Source organism: Alosa sapidissima, chromosome 24 (genome assembly GCF_018492685.1).
Source record: "Alosa sapidissima isolate fAloSap1 chromosome 24, fAloSap1.pri, whole genome shotgun sequence".
Classification (NCBI taxonomy): Eukaryota; Metazoa; Chordata; class Actinopteri; order Clupeiformes; family Clupeidae; genus Alosa; species Alosa sapidissima.
Genome location: NC_055980.1, coordinates 27,248,645 through 27,263,644, shown reverse-complemented (window position 1 = coordinate 27,263,644; position 15,000 = coordinate 27,248,645). Strand labels below are relative to the sequence as shown.

At 48.5% G+C, this 15,000-nt stretch overlaps 3 protein-coding genes across 3 annotated transcripts in view; 2 read left to right on the top strand and 1 right to left on the bottom strand.

The window, feature by feature from the left end:
- Positions 1-6,047, top strand: part of cdr2l (cerebellar degeneration-related protein 2-like) — a 15,472-nt gene extending 9,425 nt beyond the window's left edge. The window contains exons 3-6 of the mRNA XM_042083099.1: positions 453-601; positions 2,537-2,701; positions 4,306-4,543; positions 4,810-6,047. Of these exons, the coding sequence (XP_041939033.1) occupies positions 453-601; positions 2,537-2,701; positions 4,306-4,543; positions 4,810-5,571 (1,314 nt within the window). The 3' untranslated portion in view covers positions 5,572-6,047. The remainder of the gene's footprint in view (positions 1-452; positions 602-2,536; positions 2,702-4,305; positions 4,544-4,809) is intronic.
- The window catches only part of LOC121700216, a 1,725,899-nt gene that overhangs the window by 358,953 nt on the left and 1,351,946 nt on the right, over positions 1-15,000 (top strand).
- Positions 8,290-13,526, bottom strand: LOC121700294 (rho GDP-dissociation inhibitor 1-like; the record flags this gene model as incomplete). The annotated part of the gene is made up of 4 exons (XM_042083192.1): positions 8,290-10,914; positions 11,086-11,149; positions 11,917-11,993; positions 13,397-13,526. Coding segments are annotated over 4 exons (471 nt in total), but the record flags the coding sequence as incomplete, so codon positions are not given.

Here is a 15,000-nt window from a genome sequence, read left to right as displayed (position 1 = left end):
TGTCTCTGTGTGTGTGTGTGTGTGTGTGTGTGTGTGTGTGTGTGTGTGTGTGTGTGTGTGTGTGTGTGTGTGTGTGTGTGTGTGTGTGTGTGTGTGTGTGTGTGTGTGTGTGTGGTGCTGGAGAGTAAGTGGTGGTAAGATATGGTGATAGTGGGTGGTGGCAGTGTAGTGGTTAAGGAGCTGGGCTAGCGTGCAGTAGTCTGAAAGTTGTGGGTTCAATTCCCGGCTTCCACCATGGTGCCCTTGAACAAGGCACTTAACCCCACGTTGCTCCGGGGACAATGTAAATATGTAAGTGACTTTGTCTGCTAAATGTAATATAATGCATAGATATAACGTTACATTTGTGCATATATGTGTTGGTGTGTGCACAGACAGAATACAGAATACAAGTGTGTGTGTGTGTGTGTGTGCGTGCGTGTGCATGCGTGCGTGTGTGTGTGTGCGTGCAGTACCTGTCCAAACAGGTGGAGATGCTGCGTGAGATGAACGAGCAGCACGCTAAGGTGTACGAGCAGCTGGACGTCACGGCTAGAGAGCTGGAGATCACCAACGAGAAACTGGTGCTGGAGAGCAAGGCCTCGCAGCAGAAGATCGACCGGTAACACACACACAGTTAAATAATAGAGAGAAACTGGTGTAGGAGAGCACAGCCTCACAGCAGAAGATTGACCAGTAACACACACACACACTTAAAGCTACATTGTGTAATTTCTTGAGTTGATTTTTAGTTGCTCATGTCTGCCGGGAAATCCTTATCATTGAATCACTTGATAGAAGACCCTGTTAACGTTATCTTGAAATACATACCTTGTACAGTATAGTCGAATAATGTTAGTACTGATAATTTGGTACCTTTACACTTTTTCCAATTATTTTTCTAAAATAACCTCATCACAAGAAGGAATACTCGATAAAGTCGTGTATGAACTGTTGTAGTGTCAGCTAGGATATTTATGGTGCGGCTTCCCTAGATCACCCTTGGACTGGGGGAGAGCTGGAGTCGGTTGCAATATACCAGCTCACCACTAGATGGGAGAATTTCCCCCATGAATTAACCCAAGAAATACACAATGTAGCTTTAAAGGAAAGAGAGAAAAAGAAGAGCAAAGCAGAAGATTGACCGGTAACACACACACACACACACACACTTGCTCAACCAAACACACACACAACCTGTTAGAGCGTAAAGCCTCTCAGCAGAAGATTGACCGGTAACACACACACACACACACACTTGCTCAACCAAACACACACACAACCTGTTAGAGCGCAAAGCCTCTCAGCAGAAGATTGACCAAAACACCCTTTCAAGCTCAAAGAAACACACATATACAATTGAGTGAGTCCTTAGTCCTGTAATGCAAGTGTTTGTGTATCAATAGATTGTGATAGATAGACCAATAGATTTATGTTTATTTATGTTCCTGTACAGTATATTCATGTTATCTGTACAGCAGGGGTGGCTAACCAGTCCAGCATGAAGAGCCAAAAAAAATTCCACACAACTCAAAAGAGCCGCAAAACAAAAAAAGATGCCCACACCACAACAGCGACTTAGGCCTACAGTTTAAATAGCTCTTCTCTTTTCATTTAAAGTGAGACACTTGGCAGATGCTACAAATTATCGTTTTCAGGAATGAGTAGCAAGCAACAGAAATATCTGACACACATCACAAATTCCCCCTCACTGAATGACTTATTAGCATGAGAAATTCTCCAATGTAACAACTGAGATGCTGCCAATGTGACCGTCAAATGTTCCGTCTAGTGTTCAGTACATTTTTTAGAAGAAAATGAGTCTGCTTCTCTGACTGACGTCTATATAGCCTACCTTTACCTTGTACTTGCAAAGGTCAGTCAGTGCCTTTAGGAAATGTTCAGGTTTGAAGCTTTATGCAACAGTTAAGTCTGGCATACCAAGTACCAAACTAACGTGTAGAACACGTTTTTAACAGTGTTATTTAGGTTACGTTGACATATTAACCAGAAGGGCTATGCTAGCCTACAAAAAAGATGAATCCTCCTTTTGAATGTCCGTGTTCCTCTTTCTATTTACGCTTAGCGTCAGGGTTTTCCTGATTGCCACAGTAGCATTACACCTGGATAAAGAAACAAAGTCTGCTTCTTTTTGGGCTAGATTTCTATCCATAACATGACGGTAAAACTATTTTAATTTAAACATTGCAGCCTATTAGCAGTACTATCAACTTATGAAAAGCATTTTCATTTCCCAGAAATAATAGGCTATTTTAAAAAATGTGGTGTGTGTGTGTGTGTGTGTGTGTGTGTGTGTGTGTGTGTGTGTGTGTGTGTGTGTGTGTGTGTGTGTGTGTCTCTGTGTGTGTGTGTGTGGTGTCTCTGTGTGTGTGTGTGTGGTGTATGTTTGTGTGTGTGTGTGGTGTGTGTGTGGTGTGTGTGGTGTGTGTGTGTGTGTCTCTATGTGTGTGTGTGTGTGGTGTATGTGTGTGTGTGTGTGTGTGGTGTGTGTGTCTCTATGTGTGTGTGTGTGTGTGTGTGTGTGTCCTCCCCGCAGTCTGACGGGTACCATGGAGACGCTGCAGTCTCAGGTGGACGCTCTGACGGGTCGTGTGGAGGAGCTCCGGTCTCTGGAGGAACTCCGGGTCAGACGCGAGAAGAAGGAACGACGCAAGACTGTCCACTCTTTCCCCTGCCTAAAGGAGCTGTGCACTGCCCCCAGGTACACACACACACACACACACACACATATATAACATATATAACATACACACACACACACACACACACACACACATATAACATACACACACACACACACACACACACACACACACACACACACACACACATATAACATATATAACATACACACACACACACAAATATGAAGATTATGATTATGAAGATAATGATAATGATAATCTTCATAGTCTGGGACAGGTTCTCAGGTTTGTGGGTCTGGCTCTCTGGTTTTGGTTCTTAGGGTACCTCTCTCTCTCCCAGGTATGAGGACTGGCTCTCTGGTTCTAGTTCTTAGTTGTGGTTCTGGTTCTTAGTTGTGGTTCTGGTGCTGAGGGTTCCTCTCTCTGTCCCAGGTACGAGGACTGGCTCTCTGGTTCTAGTTCTTAGTTGTGGTTCTGGTTTTTAGTTGTGGTTCTGGTGCTGAGGGTTCCTCTCTCTGTCCCAGGTACGAGGACTGGCTCTCTGGTTCTAGTTCTTAGTTGTGGTTCTGTTGCTGAGGGTTCCTCTCTCTGTCCCAGGTACGAGGACTGGCTCTCTGGTTCTAGTTCTTAGTTGTGGTTCTGGTTCTTAGTTGTGGTTCTGGTGCTGAGGGTTCCTCTCTCTGTCCCAGGTACGAGGACTGGCTCTCTGGTTCTAGTTCTTAGTTGTGGTTCTGGTTTTTAGTTGTGGTTCTGGTGCTGAGGGTTCCTCTCTGTGTCCCAGGTACGAGGACTGGCTCTCTGGTTCTGGTTCTTAGTTGTGGTTCTGGTTCTTAGTTGTGGTTCTGGTGCTGAGGGTTCTTCTCTCTGTCCCAGGTACGAGGACTGGCTCTCTGGTTCTGGTTCTTAGTTGTGGTTCTGGTGCTGAGGGTTCCTCTCTCTGTCCCAGGTACGAGGACTGGCTCTCTGGTTCTGGTTTTTAGTTGTGGTTCTGGTGCTGAGGGTTCCTCTCTCTGTCCTAGGTACGAGGACTGGCTCTCTGGTTCTGGTTCTTAGTTGTGGTTCTGGTGCTGAGGGTTCCTCTCTCTGTCCCAGGTACGAGGACTGACTCTCTGGTTCTAGTTCTTAGTTGTGGTTCTGGTTCTTAGTTGTGGTTCTGGTGCTGAGGGTTCCTCTCTGTGTCCCAGGTACGAGGACTGGCTCTCTGGTTCTGGTTCTTAGTTGTGGTTCTGGTTCTTAGTTGTGGTTCTGGTGCTGAGGGTTCTTCTCTCTGTCCCAGGTACGAGGACTGGCTCTCTGGTTCTGGTTCTTAGTTGTGGTTCTGGTGCTGAGGGTTCCTCTCTCTGTCCCAGGTACGAGGACTGGCTCTCTGGTTCTGGTTTTTAGTTGTGGTTCTGGTGCTGAGGGTTCCTCTCTCTGTCCCAGGTACGAGGACTGGCTCTCTGGTTCTGGTTCTTAGTTGTGGTTCTGGTGCTGAGGGTTCCTCTCTCTGTCCCAGGTACGAGGACTGGCTCTCTGGTTCTAGTTCTTAGTTGTGGTTCTGGTGCTGAGGGTTCCTCTCTCTGTCCCAGGTACGAGGACTGACTCTCTGGTTCTAGTTCTTAGTTGTGGTTCTGGTTCTTAGTTGTGGTTCTGGTGCTGAGGGTTCCTCTCTCTGTCCCAGGTACGAGGACGGGTTCCTGGTGGCTCCGGCGGGTAGCGTGGACCTGGTGTCGGAGCGGCGGCCGCTGGACCAGGAGAACGAGCGTCTGCGTGGCACGGTGACGTCCCTGCGGGCACTGCTGGGCGGCGAGCGCGGGCGGCGTGAGGACGCGGAGAGGGAGTGCGCCACTGTCCTGCAGGAGTTCCAGAGGCTGGAGCAGCGCCTCCTAGGGGCCGAGGGCTGTGCGCTACGCGTGCAGGTCAGCAACGCGCACTAACACACGGGCCTCAGCCTCACCTGTGTCTCAGTCTCACCTTCACATCTGTATCTTAATCTCTCCTGTGTCTTATTCTCTCCTGTGTCTCATTCTCACCTGTGTCTTATTCTCTCCTGTGTCTCAGTCTTAACTTTCTGTCTCACATGTGTCTCTTTGAATTATCTCACACCATCTCTGCATCTTTTCTCACCTTTGTTCCCTCTCTCCTTCCCTCTCCTCTCTCTCTCTCTCTCCTCTCTCTCTCTCAGGAGTTAGAGGCAGAGCTTCAGGAGATGCAGCAGTTGCGTAAGTCCCGCCTCTGCCTGCTGGGCCTATCAGGAAGCAGCATGGAGGAGGAGCCACTGGAACACACCCTGCTCAACTCCGCCCCCGAGACGGACACGCCCGAAGACACCATCGCCACGGCGTGCGCGGCCAGCGGCGGCGGCCAGGGGGAGGGCTCCGACGCGTCCGGCGGAGTGGTCAGCGGTGGCGGCGGTGGCGTCCCGGTGCGTAAGAGCTGCAGCGACACGGCTCTGAACGCCATCTCGGCGAGGGACGCGTGCGGCCGGCGCCAGGGCAGCTACGCGCTCCACGCCAACGGCGTGCGCAAGCGCGGCATGTCCATCCTGCGGGAGGTGGACGAGCAGTACCACGCGCTGCTGGAGAAGTACGAGGAGCTGCTGGGCAAGTGCCGGCGGCACGAGGAGAGCCTGTGCCACGCCGAGGTCCAGACCTCACGCCCCGTCTCCCGCGACCCCTCCATGCGCGAGTGTTGCCCCGACCCCCCGCAGGTCCTGCCCCCCCGCCCCCCCAGCCCCCCCAGCCCCCCCCAGACGCCGTCCACCCCCGAGGCCCTGGAGGGCATCAGCCGGCAGGTGGAGGCGGTGGACAAGCGCCTGGGCCAGAACACGCCCGAGTACAAGACCCTGTTCAAGGAGATCTTCTCCCGCCTGCAGAAGACCAAGAGTGACCTCAACACCACCAGCAGCGGCAGCGGCAGCAGCAAGGGACGCAAGGCTAGCAAGTGACTGAGATGCTAGCACTCACACACACTTCAAACACACACACACACACACACACACACACACTCTCTACAAATACACACGTCATGCATATACACACACAGCAGCAGCAAGGGATGCAAGGCTAGCAAGTGACCGAGATGCTAGCACACACACACACACACACACACACCTCACAAACACACCTCACATACACACACAACTGACACACACACACACACACAACTGACATGCAGTACAGCTGTTGTACAACACCACCATGCAAGTGCAAGTAACACATGTATACACACATACACACACACACTACAAATACACACGTCATGCATATACACACACTACAAATACACATATGCACACACACACCTGACATGCAGTACAGCTTGTATACAACAGCACCGCCAAGGCCAGCACGGGACTCATACACTAGCACACACACTAGCACACACACACACACACACACACACACACACACACAAAACTCCGGCCAAGGCCAGGAAGGCCCGCAAGTGACTCCATCTTCCTCTCTTGCTCTACTAAAACTGTTTTAGCGTTTTTAAAATCATTATTTTTATTTTCATCACTGTGTATATTGATTTAGCCTTATAAAATGTTCTCTTAATGTTCTCTTGATGTTTATCAGACGTCGACGTGACGGGAATGATTTCTGTTGTCTCATTGACTGTAATTAGCCTAGCCTAGCGCTAACAGGTGTTTGCCTGTGTACCCCAGCGGTAGAGATGCTAGCGCTAACAGGCTCTTGTCTGCGTACCCCAGTGGTAGAGATGTTAGTGGTAACAGGCTCTTGCCTGCGTACCCCAGTAGTGGAGAGGCTGACGCTAACAGACTCTTGCCTGCGTACCCCAGCGGTAGAGAGGCTAGTGCTAACAGGCTCTTGCCTGCGTACCCCAGTAGTGGAGAGGCTAGCAGTAACAGGCGTCAGCCTCTTGCCTGCGTACCCCAGCGGTGGATGCACTAACAGGCATCACCTGTCAGCGGTGGCAGCGCTGCCTGGAAGACGACATTGGGGGCATAAAACACCATCGAGCCGGCAGCCTCTTGCCTGCGTACCCCAGTAGTGGAGATGCTAGCGCTAACAGACTCTTGCCTGCGTACCCCAGCGGTAGAGAGGCTAGCGCTAACAGGCGTAAGCCTCTTACCTGCATACCCTAGCGGTGGAGATCTTTGGCTGTGCCAACCGCATTGACCAGTCGGTCATCTGTTAGGTCCTCTGTTGTCTTAAGGTAACTTGATTGCCCTCAGGGTCTCTGAATTGACGATGATGATGATGATGATGATGATGATGATGATGCACTCGGGTCATGTGTGTGAGGTGTGTACGTGCTGATCACCTCAGGATAAAACCTGAACGCTACCTGTGCTAAACCTCACCTGTGCTAACACTGGACACGAGAAGACTTAACGCAGGTACTTTACACGCTAGTGTCACCTGAACTCAGGTAATCCGCTGCCTAGGCTTACCTTTCCCAATTTGCAAGAAAGGAGAACTCAACACGCTAGCTCACCTGAGAAGCATCAATCAGAGAGAATTCACTCAGATGTGATTACCTGTGCACAAGTGATTCAGATAAGTCAATATCATTAGTGAAGCATCAGGTAACTAAAGCTGAGAGATCACCTGTCCACAGGTATTTAAAACACACGTGTTTGTGCATTTTCAACACAGGTACCTCGGGCTTGTTCTAGCCTACTCTCTCTGAGCAGCGCCCCCTGCAGTCAGGGGGGGCTCCAACCTCCCTCCATCTAAATCATATCCCCAGCTGTGTATAGGTCGCCAGGCAGGTTATACACACCTCTAAAGCTGCATCTACCCACGTGTGGGTTGTCGACTGAAAGCAGAATTGCTGTGTTCAGGTGATACCGTTACCTATGTCAGGTGATATCTGCCATCCTGTGTCTGCGCTCTGACATTATTAAACTTTACTCACTGGAATACCCGGTCAGACTGGTTTTGTTCTCCAAACCTGTTACAGACTGAGTTGTGCAGTGTTGTTATTATCATCTTCACTGACGTATCCTGACGTTCTGTAAGCTGCTCTGGATAAACATTTCTAATAAATACACACATTTAAATCACTTCAGTGGTCATGATCATGGCCTAGTACCACCTGACGCAGAATGCGCTCACTGATTGGACAATACCAGAACAGAAACAAGCCTATTGGGGGACTCGTCTTGGTGCAGCCGTCTTAAGCTGACTGCGTAGCGTGATTATCTCTGAGATTCTGATACGTTTTCAACCATGCCGTAGGCACAACTCCGGTTTGAACATATCAGAATCTCAGAAATAATCACGTTATGCAGTCAGCTTAAGATGGCTACAGGCGGCTACATCAAGTGAAATCCCCCTAATGTGTGTTGCATTCAGAAAGCTCCCTTGTTATAGCGTCTCTGTTCACTTTAAAAGTGTGCAACACTTCGGTTTATCTGTAGGATACTCATGGACACTACCACTGAAGTGTTGCACACTTATTTTGAACTATGTCAGTCGTTTGAAAAGAGATCTATTTTGACATGAATGCGTTGATCCAGAGCATTCCTTTAAGTACATATATTCTTTTGATCCCGTGAGGGAAATTTGGTCTCTGCATTTATCCCCATGCTAATGGGTGTTCTGACTTCTCATGTCCATGACAAACTGAAATCAGTCTTCTACATGGTCCTGTGAGCTGGAGAAACAACAAAATCAAAACATTTCCATTGAAATCAGTTTGTTCTGAACACTTTAATGTTGACACAGGCGTACAGTAATCTCCAACTGTGATGGATGTGAGAGAAATGAGAAAGAAAGTCTGAGACATGAGACATGAGACATGAGATATGAGATATGACAGACGCCCTTTAAGACAGATGGAGAGGAAAGTGGAGCTCGTCAGACAGGACTGACACACATGTTCTGGAGGACTGACACACACGTTCTGGTTCTGGAGGACTGACACACACGTTCTGGTTCTGGAGGACTGACACACACGTTCTGGAGGACTGACACACACGTTCTGAAGGACTGACTGTCACACACGTTCTGGAGGACTGACACACACGTTCTGAAGGACTGACTGTCACACATTGTGTGGCCGAATCTCGTTGGCTGGAAGCAGGTGGTCTCACAGACGAGGCGTCATGGCGGGGTGTTAGCTCCGTGCGGCGTCTGCCATCACAAGACCACCTCGAAACCGTCCGGTCAACAACTACATCAGACTAGTCGAGGGCTCTGATTTAACAGTTAAGACCGGGGTTTCAACAAGTCCACACACACACACACACACTCTCCCAATAGGTTTGTTGATCGAGCACATCATATGGAAAAAAACTCAGCAGCTGTTTAGGAAGTTCCTTTCTGATGACTTCGAGGTAACAATCACCTCCCAGGTGTGTAGCACACACACATGTTCCTGAGGTTTGTACACGTGTGTGTGTGTGTGTGTGTGTGTGTGTGTGTGTGTGTGTGTGTGTGTACGTGTGTAGTTGCAGCCCTTGTGTGATATGTCTTGTGGGGTGTGTTATTAGTGGAGAGTGTGTGGCTTTTTTTCTCTGCATTTTGAGATGAAGCGTCCTTGTCTGAGTGGCTCCCCCCAGTGGTGGGATGTAGTGAGTGCCACAGGAAGTGTCAGAAGGCAGAAAGGGCGTCGGGTTGGAGAAGTGCCACGTGGAGCCGAAACGGTAAACAAAATCAACCAATCAAATCAACCAATCAATCAACCAATCACCAACCTATCCACATCAAAACAGCTTTAAAATGATGAGGCCTACATTCGGTGGCGGCGGGCCCATGATTGGTGGAGTGTGAATCAAAACAGTCACCATGGCAGCAGCGTGAGACAGGTGGAGGCGGCGGCCAGGCTCCTGCTTGCCCATTGGCCGTCCCATTAGTGCAGTGCAGTGACCACCAGAGGGCGATACTGCACCTCAATGGAAGAGAGGGAGAGGTCAGAGAGACTGGTGGGCAGGGGGGTCCCAAAGCAGATTCCGACTAAAACAGGAGTTTAAAACACTCGCGAGGTGGAAAGGGAACCGAGGTTTAGAACGCGTGTAGAATACCGTGTTGACGGGACCGCCTGAGAGGAGGAGGTGGCGTCGCGTGATTGGGCGTCCGTCGGACTGACCGTCGTCGTGGAGCTTGGAAGGCAGAGACGGACAATTGCTCGCCGCTCGTTCGGCGGGACTCCCACTCTTAAGGCAATGTGGCGAAAGGAAAACAAACGAAATAGGAAACTCAACGAAAGAGTGCCGCTAGTCTAAGCTGCTCACAACTCAAGAGAACACACACACACGCACACACACACGCACGCACACACACACAGATCAGGGAACACGAGACAGATGTTCTAGAAGTTTCCCCAGAAAGCTGGATATCATTTGCCAAGGGCTGGTCTTGACATAAATGTGTGTGTGTGTGTGTCTGTACGGTGGGGGAAACAAAAAAATACCTGGTACAGTATTGGGGGGAATGTACACAACCAACGACAACAAGCAGGAACCAAGCACCAACGCCAGATCAACTGAACAAAACAAGGCAAATCATGGTAAAAAAAAAATAGAAAAGAAAAAAAAAAATGGAAAAATTCTAAGAGAGGAATGTTTGGGTCGGGATGGGCTGGTGGAGATCTGGGAGAGGAATGTTTGAGTCGGGTCGGAATGGCCCGGGGGTGGAGGGGTGAAGATCACTGGGGACAAAAGCATCCATTTAACACGCGCATATGTTCACCTTTTATATACAAACAAACCAAAACACAAAACAACAGGATTGTGCACGTTTTTGTTTGTCTTCACATATAGATTTAAGATTTATGAAAAAAATCCTCTATAATCGGGAGGGAGTGTGGGGGGGGGGCACAATACAAAGAAGCAGTCGAGAAAAACAAAAAAGGGAAGGGGGGGGGGGGGGGGGTAGATGGAGGGGGGGTTAGATGGGGGATTGTACTGACTGATTGACTGTACGGACACTTGGACGGAGGGTGGAAACAAAAAGCGCATTTCTTCCGTCATCACCAAGGAAACCAGAAATGCGTTCATGATGACGACAGACACGATGATTAGACCGGGGGGGGGGGGCATTTCACACAGGAAGGAAAAAAGAGATGGATGAGTGCAGAGGGAGGGAAGGAGGAGGAAGAGGAGGAGGAGGAAGAGTTTAGTCCTTCCATTCCTTCTTGATGTTGAGGTTCCACTCCCAGGAGAGGTGGTCGTTCTTGTCGTCATCGGTGAACTTGCTCTTGATGTTGTAGGTCCCGCGGGCGATCATGCCCTTGGGCGCCTCCTCCAGGGGGGTCAGGAACTCGTACTCCGTCGCCCGCGGCCCGTAGCTGCCCACCATGTAGTCCGACTTATCCACTACGCACACACACACACACACACACACACACAGTCATTTTCAGCAACACACACACAAATATAAAGTCATTTTCAGCAACACACACACGCGTGTGAGTGTGTGCGAGTGCTAGTGTGTGTGTGTGTGTGTGTGTGTGTGTGTGTGTGTGCACACTAGAGGAGCTAACTGACCTTTCACTCCTTTCCTGTAGGTGGCCTGAACGTACTTCAATCCCGACACGATATCCTTATTCACCTGCAGAGAGAACACACAGCTATGACAACACTCAACACTGTGTGTGTGTGTGTGTGTGAGTGCGTGTGTGTGTGTTGGATGTGTGTGTGTGTGTGTTGGATGTGTGTGTTGGATGTGTGTGGATGTGTGTGAGTGCGCCCGCCAAGCACTTTCATCCGGCCCGCCAAGCATTTAATTTGGTTATCAGGCTGCTCGCTATTTTTTTCCTGCGATAGAAACGACGTTGGTTAGCTTTACTGCAAACTGCTTTTCACTCTCCTTAGATAACGTTTACAATGTCAATGTCAAAACATCATGTTGAATAGAGATGATGGGCCTACTTAGTCATCTCCTTTGCAGCAGGGCGTGGGGGGTGGAGGGGGGGAGTTTTGTTGTGCAGCTCGCCGGCCAATTTTCAAAACCCAATGTGGCCCTTGAGCCAAAAAGTTTGCCCACCCCTGGTGTACAGAGAGAGGATGGAGTGTGTGTGTATGTGTGTGTACAGAAAGAGGATGGAGTGTGTGTGTGTGTGTGTGTGTGTGTGTGTGTGTGTGTGTGTGTGTGTGTTAGAGAGAGGATGGAGTGTGTGTGTGTGTGTGTGTGTGTGTACAGAAAGAGGATGGAGTGTGTGTGTGTGTGTGTGTGTGTGTGTGTGTGTGTGTGTACAGAAAGAGGATGGAGTGTGTGTGTGTGTGTGTGTGTGTGTGTGTGTGTGTGTGTGTGTGTGTGTGTGTGTGTGTGCGTGCGTGCGTGCGTGTGCGTGTGTGTTAGAGAGAGGATGGTGTCACCTTGAAGCTGATCTTTATTCTGTATTCCACGCCTTCCTTCAGAATAAACGCCTGCTTCTTAATGACATCCAGATCACCTGAGAAACAGTCACACACACACACAAACAGTCAGCTGAAACTGATCGATTACTACAGAACTGCATAGAGAGAAAGTACTAGAAGGAGAGAACGGCTTGACCAGCAGGTGTGTGTGTGGTTTTCGATAAAAAACTTTCTAAAAAAACATTCTGATTTTGGAAGTGTGTTTTTGCTTTGATGCTGTTTTGATTCTGAGAATAAAACCTCAAAAACACCAGCCATAAACAAACACTACAGCAGACACACACACACACACACACTACAGCAGTGTGTGGTGACTGCACCAAAAACACCAGCCACAAACAAATGTTATTCAATTGTGTATTCCAAGAAATATCAATCAAATTGCAGTTGTGTTGTTTTGATTGAGTCAAGATAAATAAAATAACAATACCCAATTACAGTTCTACTGAAATTATTTAGCAAAACTAAAAAGTAAAAAAATGATGAAAATTCATTAAAATGGTGGATATAGCATTTTGGAACCATTTTGATCCTTGGGGATCAATAAAGTATCTATCTATCTGTCTATCTATCTATCTATCTATCTATCCCACACACTGTTCTGTGTCAGCAGTCATAGGCAGTCTGCAAATTTTGAGTAGGTGGCCATCTCTGTCCTTAACGTAAACATTTATTTATTTATTTATTTATTCATTCATTCATTCATGTGGTTGTGACTATTAGCAGTGTGTGTATTGTCAGGTGAAACAGGCACTTTGTGAATACATGGATGCTGTGGAGTTTTAATCAGTATTGGTCATCATTCCAAATCACTCGCTCACACACACACACACGTTGTGTAGTTTTAATCAGTATTGGTCATTCCAAATCACTCTCTCACACACACACACACACGTTGTGTAGTTTTAATCAGTATTGGTCATTCCAAATCACTCACACACGCTGTTTAGTTTTAATCAGTATTAAATATATAAAATGATCAAAATGTATATTATCTGTATATGTGAGTGTCAGGAAAAGAACAGTGATCAAGCAATCAACGTGTGTGTGTGTGTGTGGTGTAGATTAAGTCACCCTAGGGGTTTGTCGGCCTCATTACCCTCGTTAAATAAGACTAATTAGTCTACTCATGAAGATGGCGCCATGCGCTCTCCCTCTCAGACACACACACACACACACACACACACACACACACACACACAGGAGACCTGATGACTCCAAGTCATATTTCCTGTGCAAATGATGTACTGTGAGTGCGTTTGAGTGTGTGCAGTAAATTAAGTAGTAAATTAAGTGAAAGTCCGTGTGTGTGTGTGTGTGTGTGAGAGAAAGTGAGTGTGTGTGTGTGTGTGTGTGTGTGAGAGAGACAGTGAGTGTGTGTGTGTGTGTGTGAGAGAGAAAGTGAGTGTGTGTGTGTGTGTGTAAAGGAGAGACTCACCCTGCAGGTCGAGAGTCAAGGGAGCAGGTGCCGTCTCACACATGAGCGTCAGTCGCGTCACCACAACGTTAATCTTTGCATTGGGGTCTGAGAGAGAGAGAGAGAGAGAGAGGAGAGAGAGAGAGAGAGGAGAGAGAGAGAGAGAGAGAGAGGAGAGAAGGAGAGGGGAGGGAGAGGGAGAGGGAGAGAGATGGAGAGAGGGAGAGGGAGAGGAGGAGAAGAGAGAGAGAGAGATGGAGAGAGAGAAGGAGAGGGAGGGAGAGAGAGAGAGATTAAGTATTCAACACATTACAGTAAATGGATTAATACACTACAACACACACCCACCACTTTCATAGTCACACACACCATCCATACTTACAGAATGCACAACAACACCACACTGCAGAACATGCACACACACGGCTCCTCAACACACACGCACACTCTACACACTCTACACACGGCTCCTCAACACACACGCACACTCTACACACTCTACACACGGCTCCTCAACACACACGCACCACACACACACACACACACTCTACATACACACACACACACACACACACACACTCTACACACACAAGCGCTCCTCAACACACACGCACACACACACACACACACTCTACACACGGCTCCTCAACACACACGCACACACACACACCATACTCTACACGCGGCTCCTCAACACACACACACACACACTCTACACACGGCTCCTCAACACACACGCACACACACACACATACTCTACACGCGGCTCCTCAACACACACACACACACACACTCTACACACGGCTCCTCAACACACACACACACACACTCTACACACGGCTCCTCAACACACACACACACACACTCTACACACGGCTCCTCAACACACACAGCACCACACACTCTACACACGGGCTCCTCAACACACACGCACACTCTACACACACACACTCTACATACACACACACACACACACACACACACACACACACACACTCTACACACACCGGCTCCTCAACACACACACGGCTCCTCAACACACACGCACACTCTACACACACACACACACACACACACACTCTACATACATACACACACACGGCTCAACACAGCTGATGTGAATTAAAGTGTGGTCCAAGCCAACGGCTGACGTCAGCTCCAGATCCCTCCAGGGTGGGGCAGTGGAGCCATAAACCTGATCAAAGTACACAACGCCACACTAATGCCTTAGTGTGTGTGTGTGTGTGTGTGTGTGTGTGTGTGTGGTGTGTGTGTGTGTGTGTGTCAAGGTTTCAAGATTTCAATCATTACACTGCCAACACAGCTAATTATCAACCAAATAGCACACACACCACACACACACACCACACACACAGAAAGAGAGAGAGAGAACAAAACACATCACTTCTTTCTAATCAGCGATTCATAACTCCTGAGTGAGGAGAGTTTTTCTTATCAGTTTATGAAAATGTGGCGCAGTTCAATACAATAGGAACGCTTTCTCGGACATGTGCATGTTCGCCGCACACACACACACACACACACACACACATAGGCACGTGCGCGCGCGCGCCACACAAACAAACAAACAAACCACACACACAAAGTACTTTGTATGTTTATTG